General features: G+C 48.4%; 3 protein-coding genes across 5 annotated transcripts; all 3 read left to right on the top strand.

Annotated features, from left to right (window-relative positions):
* Positions 1-412: 412 nt before the first annotated feature.
* Positions 413-22,360, top strand: LOC103634170 (ubiquitin carboxyl-terminal hydrolase 18). 2 transcript variants are annotated; one of them, XM_020541292.3, is made up of 12 exons: positions 413-1,178; positions 4,704-5,295; positions 5,380-5,468; positions 9,016-9,101; positions 9,182-9,344; positions 15,270-15,390; positions 15,501-15,658; positions 15,983-16,067; positions 16,230-16,442; positions 16,740-16,801; positions 16,910-17,448; positions 21,998-22,360. In XM_020541292.3, the coding sequence occupies exons 1-12, from the start codon at positions 787-789 to the stop codon at positions 22,051-22,053; spliced, it is 2,556 nt and encodes an 851-aa protein (XP_020396881.1). In that variant the 5' UTR covers positions 413-786; the 3' UTR covers positions 22,054-22,360. The 2 variants fall into 2 exon arrangements, with proteins under 2 accessions (XP_020396881.1, XP_020396882.1); XM_020541293.2 differs by having other exon boundaries at positions 455-1,178; positions 16,910-17,016.
* On the top strand, positions 5,475-9,002 carry LOC109940916 (uncharacterized). The gene has a single exon (XM_020541294.1). The coding sequence runs from the start codon at positions 7,836-7,838 to the stop codon at positions 8,352-8,354; it is 519 nt and encodes a 172-aa protein (XP_020396883.1). The 5' UTR covers positions 5,475-7,835; the 3' UTR covers positions 8,355-9,002.
* A 984-nt stretch (positions 22,361-23,344) lies between the features above and the next one.
* Positions 23,345-25,392, top strand: LOC100286078 (uncharacterized). Of its 2 annotated transcripts, XM_008653364.3 has the most exons (2): positions 23,345-23,762; positions 23,921-25,392. In XM_008653364.3, the coding sequence occupies exon 2, from the start codon at positions 23,974-23,976 to the stop codon at positions 25,027-25,029; it is 1,056 nt and encodes a 351-aa protein (XP_008651586.1). In that variant the 5' UTR covers positions 23,345-23,762; positions 23,921-23,973; the 3' UTR covers positions 25,030-25,392. The 2 variants fall into 2 exon arrangements, with proteins under 2 accessions (XP_008651586.1, NP_001152438.1); NM_001158966.1 differs by lacking the exon at positions 23,345-23,762 and having other exon boundaries at positions 23,785-25,314.
* The last annotated feature ends 1,435 nt before the right edge of the window (positions 25,393-26,827 follow it).

Here is a 26,827-nt window from a genome sequence, read left to right as displayed (position 1 = left end):
AAACAATGCTGATTATATCACTTGCATTTTTGGAAGCATTAAAGGACTACTAACTATTATCTGGAGTAAAAAATGGCCTGCTAAATTCTAATCCTGCAACTCCCTCGTCAAATCAAAAAGCAAATTCTAGTTCTGCAATTCCCTCATCAAATCAAAAAGAAAATTCTAATTCTGCAATTCTGTTCAGTCTACACACTCTACAGCTACAGCGCCATTCAAACGATCAACCCTGTTAATTCTGCCGTTCGCGCGATGGCCGGGAACCAACGGGCAGCCACCCCTGTATAGTTTCCCGCCGCTCCTTCCGCCGTTGCCAGGCCATCGGACGGCCCGCATCAGCTGCGGGGGAACCCGATGCTTAGCGGCGCGCTCCCCTCGCCCTGACGGCTGCCGCTCGCTCGCTCCGCGACGCGCCGAAAGGGAAAATACAGCCGTTACTACCGCACTCCCCGCTGGGGCTCTGAGGCTCTCTGGCCTGCGCGCCGCGCGGCTACTCCCCCCCTCGCGTTTTCACGCCACCCTCTCTGGGCTGGAGAGCCCCGGAAACGGACGCCGACGCGCGGCAGCCCCCCTCGCCGCCTTCCGGAGCCTTCCGCGTCTTCCGTTACCAGTCCGGGCCATCATAAGGGGGCGAGGGCGAGAGGGGGGCGCCCCGTCGAACCCTAAATCCCTCACCCCCATTCCTCACCGCGGGCGGCGGCGCGCGCTTGCGGGGCAAGGCTGCTGCTATGCTCGGCGAGGATCCACTGAAGTGAGGTTGGACTCAGAGAGTCCGACCTTCCGGGGATGGAGGTGCCCAAGGCGGTGGCGCTCGTGGCCGCCCTGGCGCTCGTAGCGCTGGGAGCGCTGGCCACCAGGTGGCTGCAGCGCATGGAAGCGCGGAACGAGGAGGTACGCCGCCTCGCGTTGCTCGCGGCGGCGGAAGAGGAGACCATCGCGAGGGAGGAGGCCTACTACTACGGGCAGTACGGCGGGTTTGTGCGCTCGTCCGACTTGCCGGAGGCACCCTCGCTGTGGGCGGCGCAGGAGGTGCCTCCTGCGCCGAAGGAGGTGATGGCTGAGGCGGCGGCGGCGGCGGCGGCGACGGTGGCCTCCCCTACGGCGGGGAAGGGCGTCTGTGCGATGTGCTCCAAGCCAACGACGCTCCGGTGCAAGCGATGCAAGAGTGTCAAGTACTGGTCAGTGAGCTCTCGTCATGCTCTTGTTCTCTCTCTCTCTCTCTCTCTCTGGCGATGAATTTTTTGTTTCCTCTTTGATTCATACGTTGCTACATTGCGCGATGAGCTCTTGATTTTTGCACTAGGGAGTTTTGGTGCTTTGTAGGGGTTGGTACTTAGTACAGTATCAGTGGACTTATAGTGTGATTTGTTTGTTCCCCCCGATCATTTTTTTGTCCTAAGCGTGACAGAGTACTGGTTACCCCCGACTGCTTATTGTTCTACAAATTATTTGTTCAGCAAGAATAGGCCGAAAGCAGCAATTGCCTCTCTGATACTTGTGTTTGAATTTTTTAAGATAAACTTATTATTTCACCAGCTATTTCATTTACAAGTGCCTACTTAGGCCCAACGGATTCTGAACGTGGATGCTGTTTTCAGATATAAGTTACATTAGAATTGGCATGCATTAGCAGAATCTTGTCTTCATTTATTGAGCAGTGATTCCCATATTTTGGAAATTTACGCTGGACAGGTGGTTCAATTTTTGTCTACATTTCTGTACAAGTTGAACAATTCAGCCATTTTATAAAATGATGAGTTAACATCCAAAACCAGTTTCTAGGAAGTTGAGGCTACCTTTTTTGTCTGTATATATGTTGCAATGATCTATACTTCGATATTATGGGGTTGCAAAGTTTTAAGCATGGGTAATTTGAATTATGCAAGACATCTGTGTGATTTTCAGTGTTGGATTGCTTATATTTGAGCCAATGTCAACTGTCAATTTGTTCAATTATGAAGTTGGATTTCAATGGAAGATCTTGTTTTCCACCTTTAGGAGTACCTTGCATGCTACTAGTTCTCCAACTGCCCGAAACAGATGTGTGATGCATGGGTCCACAGTGTCTTAAGAATTGCATTTTTTATTGTTTTTCATTTAAAAAAAGGTTAGGTATGTTAGAACTAATCTTGATCCATATGTTTCTGCATGTTTGTATTCCATTTTGCATGCAGCTAGCTAGTGTAAGAGTAGGCCACATTCTAGCAGGCGATGTGTACGTGAGATATGTATAGGCTAGTTAAGTTCTAGTTGATATGTCGTGTGATGCGATGTTGTTGTATGAAACGGTGGTATGGTGCTGCGAGAAGTGGCCGAAGTGCATGGAAGAATGGCGTGAGACTCGCTCATAGTGGAGATGGAGTAGAAGTCAAGGCACGAAGTGATTTCGTGGTAGAACGTGTGGCTTGCATGCCGTATGCATCTTGCATTAGTATAGGAGCATGGAGTCATTCTCGACTGAGTGGGGTGTTGGCCGGTTGTTATCTCTTGCATGTACTCTTGAGTCTATAAATGAAAGGAAAAACGATGTGTTGGCAGATGCAAACGTCGACTAAAAAAAGCTTGCTAGCTTGTGCAATTCTGTTCTTGTGTGTATGTGTACAACAAAGTGAGTCCATGAGTGTTTGAGATAAACACAACCTAGCGAGGAGTGATTCCAACAATTGATACCAGAGCGAGTTAGCGATCCTATGGATATGTCAAATGACAGTAGCAAGGGCGGAGGGCTATACACACTGCCAAGCAAGCGACAACGAGTCCTCATCGAGCAAAGCCAAGTCGAGTGGTGGCTTTGGCAACCCAGCGACAATGACGACGGGGAGGCTCCCGCTCCCGGTAGGATGAAGTACATCCTGCGAACTAACCACACATGGGGTGTTGTTGTTCGTGGGGCTGCTGAGGCCGTTGATGATGGCATGGACCAACTGGCCTTATCGATCATCTTCCAAGCTGTCGACAACGAGACACCACTACACGTTGTGGAGGAGATCGCCACTGATGTGTGGGCTACATTGTTCCATGCATGTGGGGACAACGAGACACCACTACACGTTGTGGAGGAGATCGCCACTGATGTGTGGGCTACATTGTTCCATGCATGTGGGCATTGAGCGCATCCGAGAGGCAAGGATCCAATCCTTGTGTCTTTATTTTGATAATCTCAAGATGGATGATGCAGAGTCCGTGGATGACTTCGTGGAGAAGATCATGATGTTTGTTGCGTGGATTCGTGAGCTCGAAGATGCCATGGAGAAGTACGTTGTGAAGAAGCTGTTGCGAGTTGTCTCCACCAAGTTTATCAACGTTGCTTACTTGCTTTGTCGATGGTGTTGTTCAATGACATCAACAAGATGACCACGAAGGAGGCCATTGGATCAATAAAGGCGCATGAAGACCTGCTCAAGGGACGGGTGGTCCAAGTAGAAGAACAACTCCTCATGGCAAGAGTGCAAGGTCGTGGGCGTGGCTGTGGCGAAGGACGCAAAGGCAAGAGCAAGGTACAATTTTACAATTGTCAAGATTATGGATATTATGCTTGGGAATGTCCAAAGAAAGAAAAGGGGAAGGAGAAAAATGCTTTATTTGCGCAAGGTTACAAACCTACTCTTCTAAAGTTGTTCAAGGTTGGAGAATCAAGATTAAGGGGGAAATTGTTAGAACTAATCTTGGCAAGGTTGCATGTTTGTATTCCATTCTACATGTAGCTAGCTAGTGTAAGAGTAGGTCACATTCTAGCAGGAGATGTGTACGTGAGATACGTATAGGTTAGTTAAGTTCTAGCTGATATGTTGTGCGATATGACATTGCCATATGAAGTGGTGGTATGGTGAGCGAGAAGTGGCCGAAGAGCATGGAAAAATGGCATGAGACCCGCTCATAGTTGAGATGGAGGAGTCAAGGCACGAAGTGAGTTCATGGTAGAGCGTGTGGCTTGCATGTCGTATGCATCTTGCATTAGATTATGATCATGGAGCCATTCTCGGCTGAGTGGGATGCTGGCCGGTTGTTATCTATTGCATGTACTCTTGAGTCTATAAATGAAAGGAAAAACGTCATGCTGGCAGAGGCAGACATCGACCAAAAAAAGTTTGTTAGCTTGTGCAATTCTGTTCTTAAATGTACGTGTACACCAAAGTTAGTCCGTGAGTGTTTGAGATAAACACCACCTAGCGAGGAGTGATTCCAACAAGGTAGGAGCGTATCAAATGAAATAATGATATTTTCAGGTTTTTTTTTTGAGTTACTATATTTGTTGAGGAGCAAATTTTCTCTATATTTCCCGGTTATGTTTGTCTTACAATATTTCTTGTGTTACTATAAGGTGAAGCCTAGGTAATTTATGTTCTCAAGTTCACTATAGCGATTAGTGCATGCACAAATTGTTCTAGTCACTGAACTGTGCTGCTTATACTAGCAATGTTTCTTTCAAAGGTATATCCAGCTACTTTCATAGAAATGAAACCTGAAACCAGCTCTCTTAGGCATTAGGACTTCTGTTTCACAAATTTGATGCATTTATCTCCTATAATGTAACATACATTATACGACATCAGATTTAAGTTCGCTTATTCAAAAGGGTACATCCGTAACTTCTTTTTATGTGTGGAATCAGAGAGCTCTATTTTGTGAATTGTTTTACTTCAGTAACTTCTTGCAGTCTTGTACTCCACTCTTTTAAGTAACTTCCTTCTTGTTGGTTGCAGCACCTTAAAATGTCAGATAGATCACTGGAGAAATGGCCACAAAGATCAATGCCATCCTCTAGGTCATGGTGCCACACAAGATGATACACCTGAAAATGTTATGGCTGGAGTAGGGCTTAAGGATATGCCCTCTGGGGCATCCACTACCTACCAAATTTGTGATGACAATAAAGACATGCTGTATTCTCAGTTTACTGGGAAGGCAGAATCTGTTGATTATTCGAAGCTTTCAACTTCAAGTAAAATTTGCAAAGTTTGTGATGGCACTGTTCATGAAAATTCTTGTCCTGCTCATGACCAGCATGTTGGGTTGGAACCTGAACCGGAGCAATCCAACAAGCAAGCTCTTGGCACAGAAAACCATGAAAGCTTAAGAAAATTGCCATGCATGCCAGCTGTTGACAAAGTTCCTTCCGCTCAAAGTGGTACATATTGTTTGGCAAGTAACCAACTTAAAAGAGAAGATGATCCTCCTGGTCCCTGTGCTAGGCCAGAGAGCTCAGGTTTGATGCCACATAATTCATCAACAGAGAAGAATTATGCCAGACAACAAACAACTACAATAGCTGCGAGGAATTATCCAACAGAATCGGTAAACAGAACTGGGCAGCTCAAATAATCATTAAAGCATACCTCGATACAATCACATTGCCTAATGATTATCCAAATTTCTCAGACGGTTTTTGCATACAAAAAATTTGTTGAGCTCTACAGCTTCAACAAGTTGGAATTGCACCCATTTGGTCTTTGCAACCTCGGGAATAGGTAAGTGATTAATGCTTCAGTTATAATTGCATATATGAACCATATTATTTGAGGTGTATAACCTAACTGATGTGTGCCACAATTTCTTTCTATCTTTCTACACATATGCTATATGTAAATGAACATAATTTTGCTTCTATTATGTGGTTCTGCATAGGCTCATTTGGAGAGTGTTAATATTTGCATTACTTCTGTAATGTTTCCTTAAAACACATTCTGAAACTAATTAATTTGTTTCTTCCATTAAAGTTTGAAGGGCTGGATTTTTTAGCTATATTTTATCGAACACATTTCATAGAATTTATTGATGTGTTAATCCCTGAGCTGGGCCATTTTTTCACTTCATTCTATCGTACTTTGCATGTACTTCACTTTATTGATGTGTTTCATGTATTCATTGAATATGCTGAAGTGTGGGATTCAAATGAATACAGATGAGAATTGAGAAGAAATAAATGAGATGGTATCGCTGGCTTTTAAAATGCATTTAATGTTAATGTTTGCACATTACTAAGTTTTGGTTGATTCTCATTGCATTATGAATGGAGAGCCTATTAGCATTTGTATAGCACAATATAATAATATAGTTATTGAACCAGAACACACACTATAAACTTAGAGGAACATAACTAAGCTGGTAGTGCTTATAGTGTAGTGAATACCTAGATGTTGGAATATAATATAAGTGAATTGTCCACTTCTTTTTACCAGTTTAGGCTTTTGGGTTATCAGAGCTAGAGGTCTCAAGTTTGAATCCTATTTAGCACAATTAAATAAAAATATTTGTTGTTCGCTCCTATTCCACGTCTAACACCCAAGAGAGGTTCAACGTGAGGGGGAGTATTTGAATATAATATAAGTGAATTGTTCATATCTCTCTATTAGCTTAAACTTTTGAGTTGAAGTGGTTGATACATGTAACTTAATAATAGGCTTGCAGACTGCAGCTCTGCACATTAGTCAGTAATGCTTGAATTTCCTTGTAAGTTGTATTAATATGAATATGGTTCTATGAATTTGATGTTATCTTAATGTAATTTATCTGTAGTAGTGCTTTTTCTACTGTACCATGGATACGGAAGATACATGACTCAAATTTTCATTCAGAAAGATTCCATGTAATATAATTTTACAATGACGATGACACGGTTGTGCTAGTGTTTGTGTATGATTGTACACCATTGGCTGCAATATGATTGTTCCTCTACTGAATTCCAAATACCCATGGGAGCTAGCAAATTATATTATACAAATGTTAACACTCCTTTTTTTCTCAAACACATGTTAACACACTTCCATTCAAACTGTGTTCACAAGGATGGTTTAAATCAGATTAGGCAATTGCTATGGAGAAACTGACACCAGAATCACTGATGAAAATAAAACTATCCACATGGAATTGCCACCATAGGATTATGTGTTCAAACTGATGCTTCAACAATAATTTAGTTTCAAGTTTTGAGCCAAAGCAGCTTGGGGATTGAGTTCCAATATGTTATGACCGACATCCCATACCGTCGTCGCAACCACAAGATAAAATGGATATAGTTTGTTAGTTTGCTCAGTTTGTTAGATCGAATAGAGTTTGTTAGAACGGATAGAGTTTGTTAAGATCAGGTTGTTAGTCTTAGATAGAGTTTGAGGCTGCTATCTCAGCCATATATATTGCCCCTTTTGGCTAAGGAAAACAGGAAAACCAAGCAGCCAAGTATCTTGCCTGTGCTTCCTCCAACCCATCCGTTGTTTACCAGTGTAGGCGAAGGAATAAACCAAGCAGCCAAGTATCTCGCCCGTGCTTCCCCCAACCCATCCGTTGTTTACCAGTGTATTGTTCATTCGAGGTACTGTTCATCCGCGATGCTATTTACCCGCACACTGTTCATCGCGTGAACAGTCCCGCGCCACCCATGCCAGCAGCCCTAAAGCCTGGGCCGCCACTGCCCAAGCATCGGGTTCCTTGTCCTAGACCTCAAACTAGACCTGATCATGGGCCACCCGATCCGACCAACCCGACCCGACCCGCCCGAAAAAAACCCGGCCTGGCCCGACCAATGCAATGGGCGGGTACGAGCCATAATTTTTGACCCGTAATAATTCACGGGCCGGGTACGGGCCGCGATTTTTGATCCAAAATCCGACCCAACTCGAAAAAAACCCGACCCAAAGCCAAAAAACCCGACCCAACACGTCAAACACGGAGGCACAGCCGACCCGACACTAGGCACGGGTCGGGTATGGGCCATGATAAATGGCCCACGACCCGACCTTGACCAGATCCAAACCCGACCCGACGTTTGAATAGGTCTATCTCAAACCTACCACTCGTACTACCTTTGTAACCCTAGTTCCAACAATCTGGTATCGGAGATGCCAGGTTCTAACGATGTGCCGCCGGGATTAGGACCACCCACCACCTCCACCATCGCCACAACTATTGATGCGAGGGCTACTGCCATCGGCCCAATTTCACAGGCGGACTTCATGGCATTCCAACAACTAATGGTGCAGCAGTTCGCCGCCCTCACCGCCGCCATCAATGGCATGTCCAGCAAGACACTGCAACCACCGTCGCCTTCAGCTTCTGCCACCACCAGTGCTGCTACTTTCCCCTATGACATGTCAGGCTATGGTGGCTACCCCCTTCCCACCACCGCCACGCCATCCACTACCACCACCATTGTTCCCTTCCCATCTGCCACGACACCCCTTCCATCGCCGATCTCCGTCTTGGTGCCACCTGCGTCAACCATGTTCGTACCCATCCACCAGATTGCCTTCCCACACTCCCCATCCCCGATCCACAGCTTCCTTGAGGATGCTCTTCCTGCACACCATCACCCTACCGTGGGCGCTGTCAGGTACTCGGGGACAGGGTACCCGAAGTAGGTGGAGCGACCGACCAAGTCCCCGCCGAGCAAGCTTGCGAGGCAGAGTGGCCGACCAAGTCCAGGGTTCATTACGTGAATATTACCACGCCACCCCTGCTAGCAGCCCTAAAGCCTGGGACGGCGGCGCCCAAGCGCCAGGGTCCTGTTCCTACTTCCTAGACCTCAAACCTACCACTCGTACTACCTCTGTAACCCTAGTTCCAACACAATATGTGTTCTACATGCATGACAGTAGTGGTGGACACTAGTTTCCGGGCTTTTGTGATAACGACACTTTATATAGTTTTCTCCCTGTGTTGATTTAAAGTTTTGTTATCCAAAAAAATGTTGTCTCTTCTCAGGAGATTGTATATTGTTTGCATCATGTCTAATGAATTATACTGCATTATAAGTCACTAGGTTGCGGGTTCAAAGCAGTCTCTCCGCATCTGCGGGGGAAGGTTTGCCTCGGTTTATCACTTCCCTAGATCCCACTCAGGTTGGACTGGCAGCTTCCAGCACTGAGTTTGTCTTTTTTTATAGTACTAAACATGTTACAGTAACAAATTTATAATCGCATATATTAGGCCCTTTATTAAATGGAAATTCTTTGTGGAATTTTAGCGTGGCACTTAATGCTGTTTTCTTTGCCTAACATTTCTACCTTTGTTTCTTTGCAGCTGCTATGCAAATGCTATTCTTCAGTGCTTGGCATTTACCCGGCCACTTACGGCATATCTTTTAGAAGGATATCATTCACAAAATTGTAATTTATACTTGTTCTGCATTTTATTTGTTACATTCTGTTCTTTGGCTAATTAGTGTAACACTTTTGTATTTTTCTAGGTTCTAAAACTGAATGGTGCTTCATGTGTGAGTTGGAAAAGGTCTTGATAGAGGGCAAACAAGGAAAATCTCCAGTATCACCTACTGGAATACTATATCATTTGAATGAGATTGGGGTCAGTTTTGGCCAGGGCGAGGAAGAGGATGCCCATGAATTTATGAGGTGAGATTTTGTTTTTCATTTAACTGCCTAGAACATATAGCACATATTATATTGAATTATTGATGCTATTTCGCATAATATTGTTGATTGCATACCTAATTCATGAAAACTCAGTTGATTTGTTCATGCACAGCACATTGAAAGATTATTTTACCTACTAATATTCTATAACTCGAAAGGCAGGCCTGGTGCAATGGTGAGAGTTGTCTCACTAAGCCACTAGGTCGCGGGTTTGAAGAAGCCTCTCCGCATTTGCGGGAGGAAGGCTTGCCTTGGTTTATTCCTTTCCCCAGACTGACTCATGTGAGAACCTCCGGCAATAGGTCTGCCCTTTACTAATATACTATAAATGGGAAACCCTTAAGAGGTATTTTACCAAACTATTATTGTTGCTTTCGTGGTCAGTAACTCAGTATACTCTTGTAATCTTTGAACAGAAAATATTACACACCTGATTTTTTATTGTTGATTTTTTTGGTTGCTAAACATATAATATCACTGTGACCGAGAGTATTATCTGGGGCTATTTATTGAAACAAGAACTGATGTATTCCCTAGCAACATACTTTGTTGCCTTTGGAAAGGGAACTCTTCATATTTATTCTTTAATTTTCTTCCCTATAATTTAGTATCTGACTGTCGGTGTTTGTGTTAGACTACCCGTCTAGGGTTTGTGGTGTTCACCTTGTAATGACCATCATACCCCCAGTGTAATGGGCCTGGCCCAGTTACTTACCCTATTAATACTACTCCCAACCCTGTTTAGGGTATGGGTTCGGTTTCACTATTCTACATGGTATCAGATTAGGTTTAGGTCTTCCTTCCACTGCAGCTGCCGGCCCCTGCCCCAGCCGCCGGCTACCCTCTCCTTCCTCCCTCCCAGCCGCCAGCCGCCGGCTCCTCTTCTCCTCTCTCCTTCCCCACCGCCGGGCGCCGCCTGGGCTGCCGGATCCGCGCCCAGGAACCCCTGCACCCGCCGGATCCGAGACCAGGCCAACCACCGCCTGGGCCGCCGCTCCCGCAGCCGCGCCCGCCACCAGGGCCGCCGCTCCCGACGCCGCGCGCGACACCCGCGCACTCCAGCGACCTGCGCTGCCGCCGCACCCGCGCGACTGGAGACTCGCGCGCCTGGAGCCCCTGTCCCAACCGCGCCAGGCCGCGACCGGAGACTCGCGCGCCTGGAGCCCCGCCGCGCCCGACTTGCCGGCGTGCTCAGTGGCCGCTACCCAGCCGCCGCCGCCGACTTCCCTCCAGCCGCCGGCCGCCCGCAGGGCTCCCCAGCCACCGGCGTGGCCGCTCCCTGCGCCGCCGAGCAACCCCAGGCGCGAGCCGTCCGCGCGCCCGACCGACTGCTCTGCGCCCCTGCCCAGCAGTCTGGCTCGAGGCCCCGCGCCCGTGGAGCCGCGACCCCGACGAAACCCGCCCGCTGCTCCAGCCGGCCGCGCCCGGCGCCGTACTGGAGGCACTGCTGCCGCGTGCTCTCCCCACCGCGCCCCCTGTTCCCTGCCGTCGTGCGCCGTCGGCTCCAGCTCCCATCCGCGCGCGCCCTGTGGTCGTCCCCTCACCCTCCCTCCTTGCTACTCCCTCCTTGCTACTCGCGCTGTTGCGTTTCTCCCACCAGTGGTGTCTCTACCCTCACCGATTTCATGATGTCACCCCCGCTATACATGAGCTTTACCTCACCCGCTGCTCTCGTGAGTGTGCGTGCACTCCTCCACGACGGCCAGCTCATCCAGGGCATGTTCGTGTCCTTCGATCCCGCCTGGAACCCTATTCTCCAGGACTGCGTCGAGCTCCACCCTCAGGCGGGCCGTCACGTGCCTGGACCGCTTGTCTTCCCACGTGCTGCGATCGCCTCCTTAGCGGTTGAGCCCGTGTCATCTCCCTCACTTCCTAATGCATCTTCTTTGGCCCTCTCCGCTCACACAGTTCCTTCGCCACTTCCACCTCCCCGAAACACCACCGATTGGGTAGTTGACTCCGGGGCCTCCTTCCACACTACCCCCACCACTAATTCGTTACTCCACTCCCATCCATCCCACCCCTCACATCCTACCTCCATCGTCGTCGGCAACGGTTCCACCCTCCCGGTCACCTCAGTAGGTACATCGGTTCTTCCAGGACCATTCTGCGTTAACGACGTCCTTGTTGCTCCCGGACTGACTCATCCCCTCCTCTCGGTTCGTCGCTTCACTAGTGACAACCAGTGCTCTATGGAGTTTGACCCCTGGGGCCTCACCATACGCCACCTTCCCACACATGCTGTGCTCGCTCGCTGTGACAGCTCCGGCCCCCTCTATTCTCTTCACTTGCCCTCCACTCCCCACACCAGAGTAGCCTCATCTCCTGTACTTACTACTACCACCACATCACATGCTCTTGCTACTACCACCACCTCCTCCGCCATTTGGCACCGTCGCCTCGGGCATCCTGGACCTGACGTCATGTCCCAGCTTGCCGGCCACTCAGACATATCCTATACTCGGGGCTCTTCTGAGCGCCTCTGTCATGCTTGTCAGCTCGGTCGTCACTCCCGCCTTCCTTTTTCCACCTCCACGTCTAGGGCTGTTCAGGCCTTTGATCTTGTCCACTGTGATCTCTGGACGTCTCCTGTCCTTAGCCTCTCCGGCTACAAATACTACCTGGTCATTCTGGACGACTACTCTCATTTCCTTTGGACTTTCCCCCTTCGGCTGAAGTCCGACACGTTTACCACCCTCACTCACTTCTTCGCCTGGGTATCCACCCAGTTTCGGCGCCCGGTCCGTGCCCTGCAGTGCGACAATGGCCGCGAGTTCGACAACAACGCCTCCCGTTCTTTCTTCCTCACTCACGGCGTCCAGTTGCGTCTCTCGTGTCCCTACACCTCTGCTCAGAACGGCCGGGCCGAGCGCATGATTCGCACCACCACCAACATGATCCGCTGCCTTCTCTTTCAGGCGTCTCTCCCTGCCACCTACTGGGCAGAGGCCCTTCATACTGCCACCCATCTCCTCAACCGTCTTCCCTCGAAGGCGGTGAGCCACCCTACACCTCACTTTGCCCTGTACGGCACAGCCCCTTCTTACGACCACCTGCGCGTGTTCGGCTGTGCCTGCTACCCTAACACTTCCGCTACCGCTCCACATAAGCTTTCTCCTCGCTCCACCCGCTGTCTATTTCTTGGCTACTCCCCTGACCACAAGGGGTACCGGTGTCTGGACCTCACCTCCCACCGCATCATCATCTCTCGTCATGTCATCTTCGACGAAGATATGTTTCCCCTTGCTGGCTCCACCCCACCCACCGATCTTGACTCCCTCCTCGAGTCCGATCCGATTCCTCCCCCACCTCCAGCTCCCCGTCTTGCGCCGTTACCTGCTCCTCGTGCGGCCACTACGACCTCTTCCGCGCCACGCACGGCCCCGTCGATCCTGCCTGCGCCACGCGCGGCTCCGTCGACCCCGCCTGCGCCACGCGCGGCCCCGTCGATCCTGCCTGCGCCACGCGCGGCCACGTCGACCACGCCTACGCCTCGCGCGGCCCCGTCGACCCTGCCTGCGCCACGCGCGGCCACGTCGACCACGCCTACGCCACGCGCGGCCCCGTCGACCCCGCCTGTGCCACGCGCGGCCCCGTCGACCCCGCCTGCGCCACGCGCGGCCCCGTCGACCCCGGCTCGCTTCGCCAACCCCGCCCTCGTCTACCATCGCCGTGGCCACGCCACTTCCTCGGCACATCCCGACTCGGGCCCGTCGACGAGCGCGGCACGATTCGCCGACCCCACCGCCGTCTATCACCGTCGCGAGCCGACCATACCCGACGCTCTCGACGTCCCGGCGGTGCGCTCCGAGTCTTCCGTATACCACCCGGTCGCCATCCACCGCGACCCCGGGCACGTCCACCCGATGGTGACTCGGCGCGCCGCTGGCGTTCTCCGCCCCGTCGACCGGCTGATCCTGGCAGCTACCACGTCCAGCACCCCACCCGACGCTTCCCCGGTGCCCTCCTCCGTTCGCACTGCCCTCGCCGACCCACATTGGCGTCGGGCTATGGAGGAGGAGTACGCGGCCCTCTTGGCCAACCACACTTGGGACCTGGTGCCGCGTCCACCAGGCACCAATGTGGTCACCGGCAAGTGGCTATTTCGCCACAAGCTGACCTCGGATGGCTCCCTCGACCGCTACAAGGCCCGTTGGGTCCTTCGGGGCTTCACACAGCGCCCCGGAGTGGACTACGACGAGACCTTCAGCCCCGTCGTCAAGTTCGCCACTGTTCGCGCCGTCCTCTCCCTCGCCCTCTCCCACGACTGGGCGATCCATCAGCTAGATGTCAAGAATGCCTTCCTCCATGGCACTCTGACGGAGACTGTCTACTGCAGCCAGCCCACCGGCTTCGTCGACGCCGACCGTCCGGATCTGGTCTGCCGGCTGAACCGGTCCCTGTACGGCCTTAAGCAGGCGCCACGGGCTTGGTACAGTCGCTTCGCCTCCTACCTGGCCTCCATCGGCTTCGTTGAGGCCAAGTCGGACACGTCCCTGTTCATCTACCGGCGCGGCGACGACACCGTCTACCTCCTGCTCTACGTCGACGACATTGTGCTCACGGCATCCACCGCCGACCTTCTACACCGCACGATCGTCGCCCTTCAGCGGGAGTTCGCGATGAAGGACCTGGGGCCCCTCCACCACTTCCTCGGCATCACCGCCGAGCGTCGGCCCCAGGGTCTCTTCCTCCACCAGCGCCAGTACGCCATCGACATCCTGGAGCGGGCTGGCATGTCTGACTGCAAGCCCTGCTCCACGCCTGTCGACACTCAGGCGAAGCTCTCTGAGGACGACGGGCCTCCGGTCGCCGACGCGACGTCCTACCGGAGCCTGACCGGCGCGCTCCAGTACCTCACCTTCTCCAGGCCCGACATCGCATACGCCGTCCAGCAGGTGTGCCTGCATATGCACACTCCGCGGGAGCCCCATCTCACCGCGCTCAAGCGCATTCTGCGCTACCTCCGTGGCTCCCTCGACTACGGCCTCCTCCTCCGACCGTCCCCGACGTCGGAGCTCGTGGTCTACACCGACGCTGACTGGGCTGGCTGTCCCGACACGCGCCGGTCCACCTCCGGTTACGCCGTGTTCCTGGGCGCCAACCTCGTCTCTTGGGCCGCCAAGCGTCAGCCCGTCGTCTCTCGCTCCAGCGCTGAGGCCGAGTACCGTGCCGTGGCCAACGGCGTGGCAGAGGCCTCCTGGCTGCGTCAGCTCCTCCACGAGCTCCACAGTCCCCTTCAGCGTGCCACCCTCGTCTACTGCGACAACGTCAGCGCGGTCTACCTCTCCACCAACCCCGTGCAGCATCAGCGCACGAAGCATGTGGAGATCGACCTGCACTTCGTCCGCGAGCGTGTCGCTGCCGGTGACGTTCGGGTTCTCAGCGTCCCCACCACGCTTCAGTTCGCCGACATCTTCACCAAGGGGTTACCGTCGAGTGTCTTTTTAGACTTTCGATCCAGTCTCAACATCTGTACAGGATAGAGTTGTGACTGCGGGGGGGTGTTAGACTACCCGTCTAGGGTTTGTGGTGTTCACCTTGTAATGACCATCATACCCCCAGTGTAATGGGCCTGGCCCAGTTACTTACCCTATTAATACTACTCCCAACCCTGTTTAGGGTATGGGTTCGGTTTCACTATTCTACAGTTTGGACCGCGGGTCCTTAACCAACCAGTAAATGTGCCACGTGGCCGACTCTAGATGGTGTGCGAGGAGACACAAGCGATTATCCTGGTTCGGGCTACTCTGGAACAATTTTGGTATCTATTTATAACAAAACTGTTTGCTAGTTTTCTGGTAGCAAATGGTGATCCAAAACATCCCATTAATTGGTATTAATGAATGATTTGGTCAGATCTTCCCATTTCATAAAACGGCTCTGAATGATAAGTTTTAACAGGTATGCAATTGATAATATGCAATCTGCTAGCATGGAGGAAGCCAAGAAAAATGGTATCCAGCAGCTAGCTGAAGAAACAACTCTGGTGCAGTTTATATTTGGGGGTTATCTGCGATCTAAGGTTTTCTTCATGCAGATCACTCAGCCTTTCCCTGCCCTACAGATTTGTACTGGAGCATTGAATATCTAATGAAAATGCATATTTATATTGTTTTAACCATTTTTTTCTAGATAAAATGTACGAAGTGTCAGGTCATTTCAAAACACAGTGAGCGTATTTTGGATTTAACTGTTGAAATAGATGGGGATATCAGTACCCTTGATGGTGCACTTCGTCGGTTTACATCTTCAGAAATTTTAGACGGTGATAATAGGTACCATTGTAGCAGGTAGGTTCCCTCCATAATTTTGTAGCTTCTCTAAATGCTTATAGTGTGCACTTGAATTTTTATAATGTTGCTTGCATATATCACGTTGCACAGTCAAGGACCTTAATCAGCAATTGATCTTGAACTGAAGTATTTGTCAATTTACTTCATTTGTTGTAGGGGTTGAGTTTGGTGATCACTTGGTATCATTACTTGAGATTTATTTAAGAAATGAACGCATTAGTTAGCACTGACTACTCATCTAATCTGCTTGACCTAATCATACCTCACCTGATCCTTTTTTTTGCTTCTATATAAAATCTTGAATTTATTTACTTTCACCAGATGTAATTCGTACGAGCGTGCCCAAAAGAAGTTGACTATATTAGAGGCCCCAAATATATTGACAATTGCACTGAAAAGATATCAGGTACCATTAACACTCTTAGGTTATTTCCTTGGCGCTTAAGGTATCATGTGCTATTGTTAATTTTGTCTGGATAGTATTTTTCCTGTGTTAATTTTGGATCAAAGTTTATACATCATCATAGTGTTTACTTTCACTGCAAATCCTTTTTTTTTTGTTGAACAGTCTGGTGTTCTTGGCAAGATCAGCAAGGCTGTCAAGTTCCCAGAGCACTTAAATTTGTCCCAGTATATGTGTAGAACAGATGATTCTAGTCCTGTGTACAGCTTATATGCTGTGGTTGTCCACCGCAATGTTAGGAATGCAACTGTGTCTGGTCATTATGTATGTTATGTCAAGGATTCCCAAGGGAAGTGGCACGAGATGGACGATAACAAGGTAAACAATACTTTCTAAACTTGCCTAGTAACATTGTATTGCATACTGGTAGAATTTAAAATGGTACAATGTTATAGCATCTATCATTTTTTTTCCATTCAATAATTCCCTTGCATGCAATTGGATTTTTGCTAATCATCGAAGGAACCTTCCATTGGAATCCTGATAAATTTTGGTTCATTTTTTATGGAAAAAGGCTACTTGTATGGATACAATCATTTGGTGATGTAAGAACGATAAGCCATGTGCCACTTGAACTAATGTTTCCAGCTCAATAGCCTTCAATGATGTCTGTAGGTGAAACCTGTGTCTGTCCAAAAAGTCCTGTCAAGATGTGCATACATGCTGCTCTATGCAAGGTAAATACTGTGTTGCTCTCAGTTACGTCAGCTTTGTTGTCCTGCATGTCGTTATATTGATTCTGTTGACTGTCTTAAATGATGTCGTCTTAACTATAATTCAAACAGATGTTCACCGCGTGCCCCAACCTCTGCACGCGCTAAGAAACCCAAGCAGATGGCACGTTCAGGATCATTCCCTTCGGGAGGAGGCAGGTACCGGAGCAGGCACCAAGGTGGGCAACTGTCTAAGGACGATGCGGTCCACAACCTTACATACACATTGGGTACATCTGACACGTCATCGTACCCGGTAGCACCCTGCTTTAGCGGAAGCAACAGCTCCTCGCTGTTCAGCAGCTCTGATGCAGGGTCAAGCTGCACTTTCAGCAGCGACAGCACTGACAGTGCCGGGAAATCCAGCATGGAGTATGACCGCATTTTTGGAACCTCGGGCTATATGTGCCCGGTGGTAAGCTCAGCGGTTGTGCCCGAGGGAGACAATCAGAGTTACTTGCGGCAAGGGTCTAGCTGGAACCCTAGCTCTTCGGGTCATGACATGGATGAGGCAGGTAAGTTTGCGCGGCAGTACCAGGGAGGGTATCAGGCTGGCGGAGGGGCTCCCGTAGGCGGTTGGGAGACCCCATCCTTCTCTTACGCCGATCAAGGTAAATATCAGGGCAGTAGTAGTCGTCGTAACCGTAGTTTCGGTAGTAGCTGTAAATTAACACAGCAGCGGAGGAGTACAGGGCGGGCGTTTTTTTATATAAGGTCGATTAGGGAGAGGATACAAGGGGGCTTGGGCTCGGGCTTGGGTTCGTAGAGAGATTAATTATTCATCATGTATGATTACGCCATTGCAATTGAAAAAAAAAAGAGGAGGGGGATGGGGGATTGGTTCATATAGGGAGTTCGATTGGCGTCTGTAGCAAACTACTCTAACCTGTCAAGTGTCAAGGTCGGGCAAATTTGTTGTTTTTTTTTTCCAAAATGGTTTTAAGAAAAAGAGAAGCAGTAGTGTTCGATCATCTAAACGTCTTCACCGAGTGTGATGGTCTGACCTTTGTGCAGACCGGGAGAAAGAAAAGATAAATTCAAAGAACCATGCCAAAATGCCGAAGTGTGCTTTTTTGTCACTGTCGGCTTTTCTTTCTGTCGTGTTGTAAGCGGTTGGGCTAGACACATTTGGAAGGCACTGAACATGCTGACCACTATCTGGCTACTTCATTTCTTGAAATTTGGGCAAAAGAAAGGAGTCAGTATTTTGCACGACGTTGCAGGCTCGGGGGATTTGCACTAGATACTGACTGATTAATCACCCCCAAAGAAACTCGTATCGCTCTGCTCCCGCCGTGATCTTCGTTAGTTTAAGTCAGGTCAGTATGTATCAATAAACCTACAAGGACGGGGACAATCACGGTCGGCCCATCAGTGAAATCTTTCACTAGCTGGCCTGACTGCATACAGCATACGGCCTGTTCAGCCCGACTGAAGCAGGCCGGAGTCTGTGAAGAAGGCTTTTCGTTGCGTTTGCATTGCATGCATGGCACTCACTTCTCAGCCTGACTAAAGCTGGCTGGAGTCTGAGGAAGGCGTTTCGTTTCGTTTCATTTGCATGCATGTCACTTCAAAGCTCTAACGTGCATCTCTTTCCTTATTCTTGTACATGCTGTAGGCAAATCTATGCTCTAACACGTTAGGGCCTTTTTTTGCGATCAGCGTAAGGTCAAGTATTTCAACATTTAAGCTGACAGTTCCATACATGATGCATGACGCCTTTTAAGATGTCAGTTCCTAACATTTGTTTAGGTTAAGCATTTAGATCTCTAAACATGTGCTCTAACATCTGTCTATTTTTTATTTAAAATATAAAACCTTCAAAACGTTTCTAAAAACTAAAGCTTATTTTTAAAAAAGACAAGAGTGTTTCTTTTTTTTTATTGTCGTACTTGTGGCCTCTCTGTACTTACCAGGAATGCACACAACTATTTTTTTTTCAAAACGTAGGCATAAGAGTTGAGCCCTGGTGTGTAGTAGTCATGCATCTACAACCGCACAAAACATGGGGGTTTGTTTGGTAATAATGTTTCTTAAAACATGGTATTATTATAACTTTATAATTATTATAGTAATACTATAATTTTGGCCAGCTCTAAAATAATATCTATTGTTTGGATACAACATTGTAAACCATGGTATTTAGGCAAAAGCTAGTCATGTCAACGAAAACTTTGGGTTAGAATAGAGTTTTCAATACTCTACAAAAAAATACTATAGTATCTACTATCTAGTATATCATGGTTTTTAAAAACATGGTTTTTAGAAATACATGCAAACACATTATGACAAAAAAAAATACTCTATTACTCCTATAAACCATAGTATTGCCTATAAACTACAAAATAATTTAGTTCCAAACATACCCTTAATTTTTCAAATTTCCCAACCAAATTCATGTAACTTGCATGTCTAGATACCTTTTTTTTGAGCTGCCAAAATTTGAATGGATGTTGCATTTACATCCTCAAATTTGTTTAATAATGCACAATTGCACATGTACTAGGTGAGCATCTCAAACTCTAAAGTTGTCAACATTTTTGCTACATCTCAAAACCTATCAACATAGAACTTTTTAAATAATATAAAGGTATTTTTACATTTAGATAGAAAGTAAAGAAAAAATAATTTGACATTGTTTCACCCTAAAATAAAATTAAAATGGTATTATTCAATTATATCGACAACTGTCATGGTTATGAGTCTATGACAACACTGATCACATTGTACACTTAGTGCTCTTGTTTTGTGTTATGTGCGATTATGACAAAGCCCTCTATATTTTAAATGCAAAACTATTCAGTGTCATTCACACATGATTCAACAAATTGGATTTTCTAGGTTTGGCATGCAATTTTTATGTTAACTAATGTAGCTTTCAAAAGCCTTTTGCATTGCAACATGCTAGAAAAATGTTTTTAAACATACATAGATGAAATCGAATAACACATTTTTAATAACTAGTTTTCATATGCTAGTGATGGAGATTTAGGTTCTTAAAATGCTCACATGCCATAATTATCATTTAGGGAAGTGATATTCAACAATCAATGATGTTAGGTTTCATCTTTGCAATGGCTTGGTGAGGAAAAGCTCATATATATCAAAAGCATGTGTCATTTAGTATCCATGGAATCAACCTAGCTGAACTTTGATTGAATTTTATTAATACTGAATTCATGATTAGCCATGTACGTCAAAAATGATTTCACTTTGTAGAAAACAATATTGAAAGCTATAAATATAATTTTGAAAAGGATTTTTCCTTGGTGCAATAATTTGTTTTTAGATAATGTTGCCCAAATTAATATTGCAAATACTTCATAGGAAGATACTTTTTGTGCATGTGCGTGTGTTTGGGCATGAGGGGAGGGGGTAGTTGGCCACTCTCTCTTAAAATCATATATATGTGTAATGTAATTAACCATTACATCCCACTTTGAGCAAAGGTTGCAATTATTTTTCCTCACCATTGTGCTTCATAGATTTTCATGATTTTGAAAGAAAAACCAGTAAACATATACAATCCTAGTCCCCTCAATATAGTATTGTTCTCCATCATTTGGTTCTCATAATATTGACATGTATAGTTTTGGTCCCTTTATTTTTAGCCTTTCATGCATGACAGATATGTGTAGGTAAAATTTTGATTATTACATTGACCCATGGTTTGTTTGCAATGAACCTTTATTCTTGATTTATTTCTTATCTACAATGGCTTGAATTCTGCATGTTTTAAGTAAATATTGATATGTAATTAATAATGCATAGCTAACTAGGTGAATGACTTTGCCCGTGATCTTATGGGTTATGAAGATGGAATAGTCCAATTCAATAATGTAGATATTTATACCAGTAAGTTTGGTTGGGATTGGATCCAATGATTGTAGAACCAACAATATTCATTTTTCTTTAAAACTGATCAAACCATTTTAGGACATGTTTGGTGATGCAGTTTTTCAAATACTATAGTTTTAAATACCATAGTTTATTATGGTACATGACACAAATACTATAATATTACTTTTTTACCACAGCAAAACCACGATATTGTTTAAAACTGAGACTGTTTGGTTCCTTTGGAAAACCAAAGTATGTGTAGACAGAACAGAAGAAAACTTAGGTCCAGAGTGGAGTTTCCAAAACTCCATAAATACCATAGTTTTGGGTAGACCATGGTTTTTAAAACTATGTTTTGCAGGTACCAACCAAACACCGGTCTATTGGCTTCTAATACCACAGTATCACCAAATACCATAGTATCGCTCCAATACTCCAAAATTACCGAGCTTCCAAACATGGCTTTAGTCGTGATCTCTTGGTTGCATGGAGTTCTTCACAGCCCCAGTTATTTCATGTGAACCCCCTTGCCTGAGTAATGCTAGCTATTTATCGATCTAGCATGTTCCTCTTATTGCATGTAAGGTTTTGTTAGTTTTGTTAGGTGATCATATTATTGAAAGACTGGACATTATCTGTCTCTTTATTCCTGAAACACACATCGCCATTTATAATACCCAAAAATCTTGCTTTTCATTTGTGTTTCATTATGACCACCACACCAATATGCATGGATATATACTATATGTTTAGGTCTGTCACACTGAAATTACACTACTGGACATGCATGTGCTCCAGACTAGAGGACGATATAAGTATGTACTATATGAACATGTAGTGGATATCTGTGGGTGTAGAAGTCTTCATATATATAGTATTCTCTTGTGTGTGTGTGTGTGTTTTTTTTTGAAAGGCATCTTGTGTGTGTTTTTATTCTGTGTAACTAGTTTATTGTTATAAGAAAAATCGTGAATGGTCTGCATGCTCAGAAAGCTAGACGTACGACGTCAAAAGGCTTGACCTACTTTGGTACGTCGACCGGAGAGTGCTAGGGTTGTGTTAGGGGTTGTTAGAATAATGGGGTCGTCAGGGGCTACTATATGTCATGTGTGGCGGCGCTTCTTATGTTATAGTACATCTCTCTCTCTCTCTCTCTCTCTATCTATCTATCTATCTATCTCTCTCTCTCTCTCTCTTCTTGTTTTTACTTGAACAAATTTCATGGATATGCCACCTATATATCCTGCTGTATGTCTCTGTAATTACAATGTATTAATTAACTTTTTAATTGATGAAGCTAATAAGCCTAATGTTTTGCAGGTGGGCTTTATCCAATCTGGGAGGAGCAGATGGAGAGTTATGAAGCAATGTACTAGCTAGAGAGCTGGAGCCTGGAGGCCTACCGTACGTCGTCAGGGTCGAACGGTTGGTTGAAGAAGAAAACTTGAAGAGAACTGAATCCCTCGATAAACATACTTACATATATATATACCAAAAAACTCAGGTGCAGAATAATGCTCAGACTGATGAGCGCGAGACGTTTTGATGACATGCCCGTGGTGCTTTCTTTTTCTCTTTGTTTCTCTCTCTCTCTCTGATGGTGCATGGCAAGATACTGGTTGCTGTTGCTGGCTGTAAAACTTTTTTTGTGGAGGAAGCGGAAGTTAACTTTTGACCGTGACAGCAGCTGAGGTCTGTGATTCTATGTCGTGAATGATTCGTGAAGTGTAGACGACTCAGCCCCCCTTCCCCTTTTAGGCCTGATCAAGAGATAGACACCTGCCGTTTGTGTGCATTGTGGCAGCTAGTGGCACACACAGGAGCAGGGAGCAGGACCAGCCCAGATGACGAGAGACGGCCAGAAGACGTGCATGTGAGACCAGCCTGCGGCTGTTCAGGTGAGCAAATGCCAAATGCAACTCCACGCGCCGTGCACTGTGCTGACCCTTCCTGTGACTGTGTGGCTGTGTGACAGACTGCCAGCTCCAAGCAGCTGCTACAGTGCGAGGCAGGCTACGGCGCGAGTAGGCCTGCGGCATGGGCAGTCCGGTAAATCCCACTCGGCTAGCGCTGGCCGATCCATCGCGTCCCGTCCGTCGCCGGCATTCATGATTCAGGGTCGGACGGTTGCCTGTCGTGTCCGTGCAGTGCACCTGCACGCCGACCTGATGATTGCATTGCGCGTTTCCAGCCATCCGGCGGGCCCCTCTAGTACTGTTTGGTTGCTGGCTCGGTCGTCGCGTGCGTGCGTGAGCCCGCTGCAGCGTACGGCGGCGCCGCTGTAGCCGGCCAGAGCGTGTGTTCAGAACAGATGGACGTGGACCATGTCATGTCTCCGCCGCCCGGCTGCGTATCGATCGACCGCCCAGCGGCCCCAGCTGCTTGTTGCACTTGCACCGCATGATACACGCCGGCGCGCGCGCGTTCCAGCCACCCCCCTCGGGCCTCGGACTATGAATCAACGCGATGGGCATGGGCGGCAGCCCAGACCGGATCCCGCCTGCGTCAGGCCCACGCCTTGACGAATCTCCACGCCGGGTACGTATCGTCTCGGGCAGCGGGTCCCTGGTGCAAGAACCGATGCGCCGCAGGGCAACAACGCCATGAATCCCTCCCTCGACCTCGAGGCACGCTCCGGTTGCATTGCATTGCATTGCCGCCGGAAACTGACGACGTCGGGGCCAGCGCCTGCGACCTGCGGGTGGGCGGAGCGGACGTTGCGGTGGCCGGCCGTGGCCAGTGGGGCTCTGCGGCCTGCCCTCCTGGCCCCTGCTCCGTCTGTTTCCTGTTGCACACAGCATCTGCAATTCTAAGGGTCGGTTTAGAAACTCAAATCCACTCGATTTAAGTTTTCAAATTAACTTAAGGTGTGTAAATTAGGATTTTGAAAATAGAGGGCAGAGCGGCAGACATGAAAGGACAATAGAGGGACTAGGCCCTAGGGTAGTCCGGTCCAGGCAAATAGAGGGCATACATGAAAGGACAAGAGGATAAAAGGATCACGCTCTCACTAGCAGCAGCAGCAGGCACCGCCTACCCTTCGTCCTCGACGTCGACGCCCCTGCTCATCCTGTTTCTGTTCCAGGTACCGTGCCATCCTCATCTTTCTCTCCCATCGCTTTCTTATCCCGCCCCCCTACCGAAGTCCAGAGACCTCTCTCATCTCGCAGCTGCCATCGCCACTTACCGCCGCCCGTGTTCTTCATATCTCCATCTCTCACTATCGCGGCCACATCTTTCCAGCTTGTACCGCTCGATTGCTGGTGTTGTCTCTCTTTCTAGCGACCAAGCTCCTCATGTCGCTTGGCAAAACAGACATGAGTCAGGAGCGCCTGTACCACCAAGACCGCATGGACGTGCCGCCCGTCCACTTCAGCACGCCGCCGCCGCCGCCATGCCAGCAGCAGCAGCAGCACGGCGGACACGGTGAGCAACAGAAGCTGGAGCGCTTCTCCGATGAGGTTGATAGCCGCTTGAGCGCCGAGCAGAAGGAGCCCGCCAGTGGTGGGGCACTGGTGGTGTCGGTGTCGGGTGGCGGCGACGGGGCGAGCATCGAGTTGTCCAAGAAGCGGAGGGGCCGCCCCCCGGGGTCCAAGAACAAGCCGAAGCCACCCGTGGTGATCACGCGGGAGGCGGAACCCGCCGCCGCCATGCGGCCCCACGTGATCGAGATCCCTTGCGGCTGCGACGTGGCCGACGCGCTCGCGCGCTTCGCGGCACGGCGGAACCTCGGGATCTGCGTGCTCGCGGGCACGGGCGCCGTCGCTAACGTGTCGCTCCGCCATCCGATGCCCTGCGGCGGGGGCGGCGCCCCGACCGCCATCATGTTGCACGGGCAGTACGAGATCCTCTCCATCTCCGCCACGTTCCTTCCCCCCGCCATCTCCGCCGTGGCGCCGCAGGCCGCCGCCGCCGCCGCGTGCCTCTCTATCTCGCTGGCTGGGCCGCACGGGCAGATCGTCGGCGGCGCCGTGGCGGGCCCGCTGTACGCCGCGTCCACCGTCGTCGTCGTCGCGGCCGCCTTCACGAACCCCACCTTCCACCGCCTCCCAGCGGACGACGACGCGTCTGTCTCCGTCTCCGTCTCGCTCTCCGCCGGCAGCGGCGACCCGGCGGACGAGCACCGAGGTGGCCACCAGCACCCCGTCCCCGTGGAGCCGCCGCCGCGAGAGCGTCATCGCCCTCACGTCGTACGACGCAAGCCCGCGCCGCACCTTGCCTCCGCAGCGCCGTCTGTGGAGCCGTGCGGCCCACCGGCTGCACCCATCTACGCCGCTTGCCACCCGCAGCCGCAAGACGTGATGTGGCCGCCGCCGAACCGCGCGCCGCATCCGCCGCCGCCGCCTTACTGAGCGCGCGCCCGGTGATCACGCGTCTACCACTGCATTCACTACATGTAAGCAGGTTAGTGACTCGACGGTGCGCGCTCCCGCGCTCCATCTACATTGACCTTAGCTGCTCCTAGGGTTTAACACTCTCTTTGCTCGTTGTTCTACATTACAACAAGATCGCACACTGCTGCTATTGGTTTCTTTCAAACTGCTCCGTAGTATTTGTAAGTTGTAACAAGCAGCGCGTGAGTTTTTGTGATCTTTTTCGGTGATTGAAATCTAATTAACCGGACTGGGACAGTGAAATTTAGTGTCAACGTGCGACTATTTGATGTTTTTTCACTCACTTCTGAATTAAAACTAGGCGATAAGTAACATACCGCTCATCTATATCCGTTCTTTACCTCTTTAAAAATTTTGTACGTTATATATATGTCATTATTTTCAACACCGCACATACTCTGTACGTCAAATGACCATATTAAAGACATATTTTACTCCATTTTCCGTACTCATTTGAAATACTCTCAAATATTTTATATATATATATATATATATATATATATAATAGTTTTTGCTTATGCCATTAACTAAAGTATAAAAAGTAATATAAAAAATAAATAGAAGAGAAAATGACTCTATAGTTAAAAAAGATTTTAGAAGTTATCTTTGAAGACTATGAACAAGAGAATGCACTCTATTTAGGGCATGTTTGAATGTGAAAGAGTTAATAGTTAGATGATTTAAAAAGCTAGTAGAATTAGCTAGCTAACCAGTAGCTAATTTTAGTTGGATTGAAACAGCTAATAGACGAGAAATAAATAACTGATGGTGTACATGGTTATTAAAACGTTAAAACGTTATGAACCAACTTTTCAAAGTTTAAAAGTTTAAACGAACGTTGAAACGTCTTTTCAGACTTGATATAGAATTTCAAATATAGAATAAGTTCATACATAAGTTGAGTTCACTGCCACACTTTAGCCTGCAACACACAGTAGAATGGTGCTGATTATTCAGTTATCACACTGGTTATACTAAGCTAAGCAGTTTATGAACATCAGCAGCCAAGGGATTAGGACTTAGGAGTGGTGGTGATTATTCAATATGAGCCAAGGGATTATGAACATCAGCAGCAAGGGATTAGGAGTGGATCATAGGAGCCAAGGGATTATGAACATCAGCAGCAAGGGATTAGGAGTGGTCAGTGGGATTATTCAATATGAGTGGGATTATGAACATCAGCAGCCAAGGGATCATATGAGCTGCTCCATATACCAAGCAGTTTATCACACATTCACTGGATCTGGAGGGCGGGCTGGCGGTCGACGGGCGACAGCATACCTGGGTCCTGGAGGGCGGAGGGAGGACATTCACTGGATCTGGAGGGCGGGCTGGCGGCCGACGGGCGACAGCATACCTGGGTCCTGGAGGGCGGAGGGAGGACTAAGGAGGGAGGAGGGGGCCCAACGGGCGGCAGCATACCTGGAGCCTGGAGGGCAGCCGACGGCGTCTGGCGCGATGGCGGCTCCTGGCCTGGAGCGCGTGATGGCGGCTGTCTGGGCGCGATAGCTGGAGCGCGCGATGGCTGGCGCCTGGCAGCTAGGTAAAGGTCCATTAAGGCCCACTAGTGGATATGCGCGCAGAACGTCCAAATAACAGCGAAAATGTCCAGAACGGACGTTCCGACGTGTAAACGGCGTTTAAACGTCTAGGACAGACGTTCTACGCGTTTTTTTGTAAAACAGCGGACGTTTTAGCCGCTAATCATGTTTTAGCGTTTAAACGACGCTTAATCGTCGTTTAAACGACATTTTAA

This window comes from Zea mays, chromosome 7, assembly GCF_902167145.1.
Source record: "Zea mays cultivar B73 chromosome 7, Zm-B73-REFERENCE-NAM-5.0, whole genome shotgun sequence".
NCBI lineage: Eukaryota > Viridiplantae > Streptophyta > Magnoliopsida > Poales > Poaceae > Zea > Zea mays.
This window is presented reverse-complemented; position numbering and strand designations above follow the sequence as displayed.

What these genes read in the sequence shown, in the direction of transcription:
- LOC103634170 (XM_020541292.3), top strand. Translation starts at nt 787, where the DNA reads ATGGAGGTGCCCAAGGCGGTGGCGCTCGTGGCCGCCCTGGCGCTCGTA. An exon ending in TGCAAGAGTGTCAAGTACTG is followed by an intron (nt 1,179 to 4,703) that starts GTCAGTGAGCTC and finishes TGTTGGTTGCAG; the next exon opens with CACCTTAAAATGTCAGATAG. An exon ending in GGAATTATCCAACAGAATCG is followed by an intron (nt 5,296 to 5,379) that starts GTAAACAGAACT and finishes CAAATTTCTCAG; the next exon opens with ACGGTTTTTGCATACAAAAA.
- LOC109940916 (XM_020541294.1), top strand. Translation starts at nt 7,836, where the DNA reads ATGCCAGGTTCTAACGATGTGCCGCCGGGATTAGGACCACCCACCACC.
- LOC100286078 (XM_008653364.3), top strand. Translation starts at nt 23,974, where the DNA reads ATGTCGCTTGGCAAAACAGACATGAGTCAGGAGCGCCTGTACCACCAA.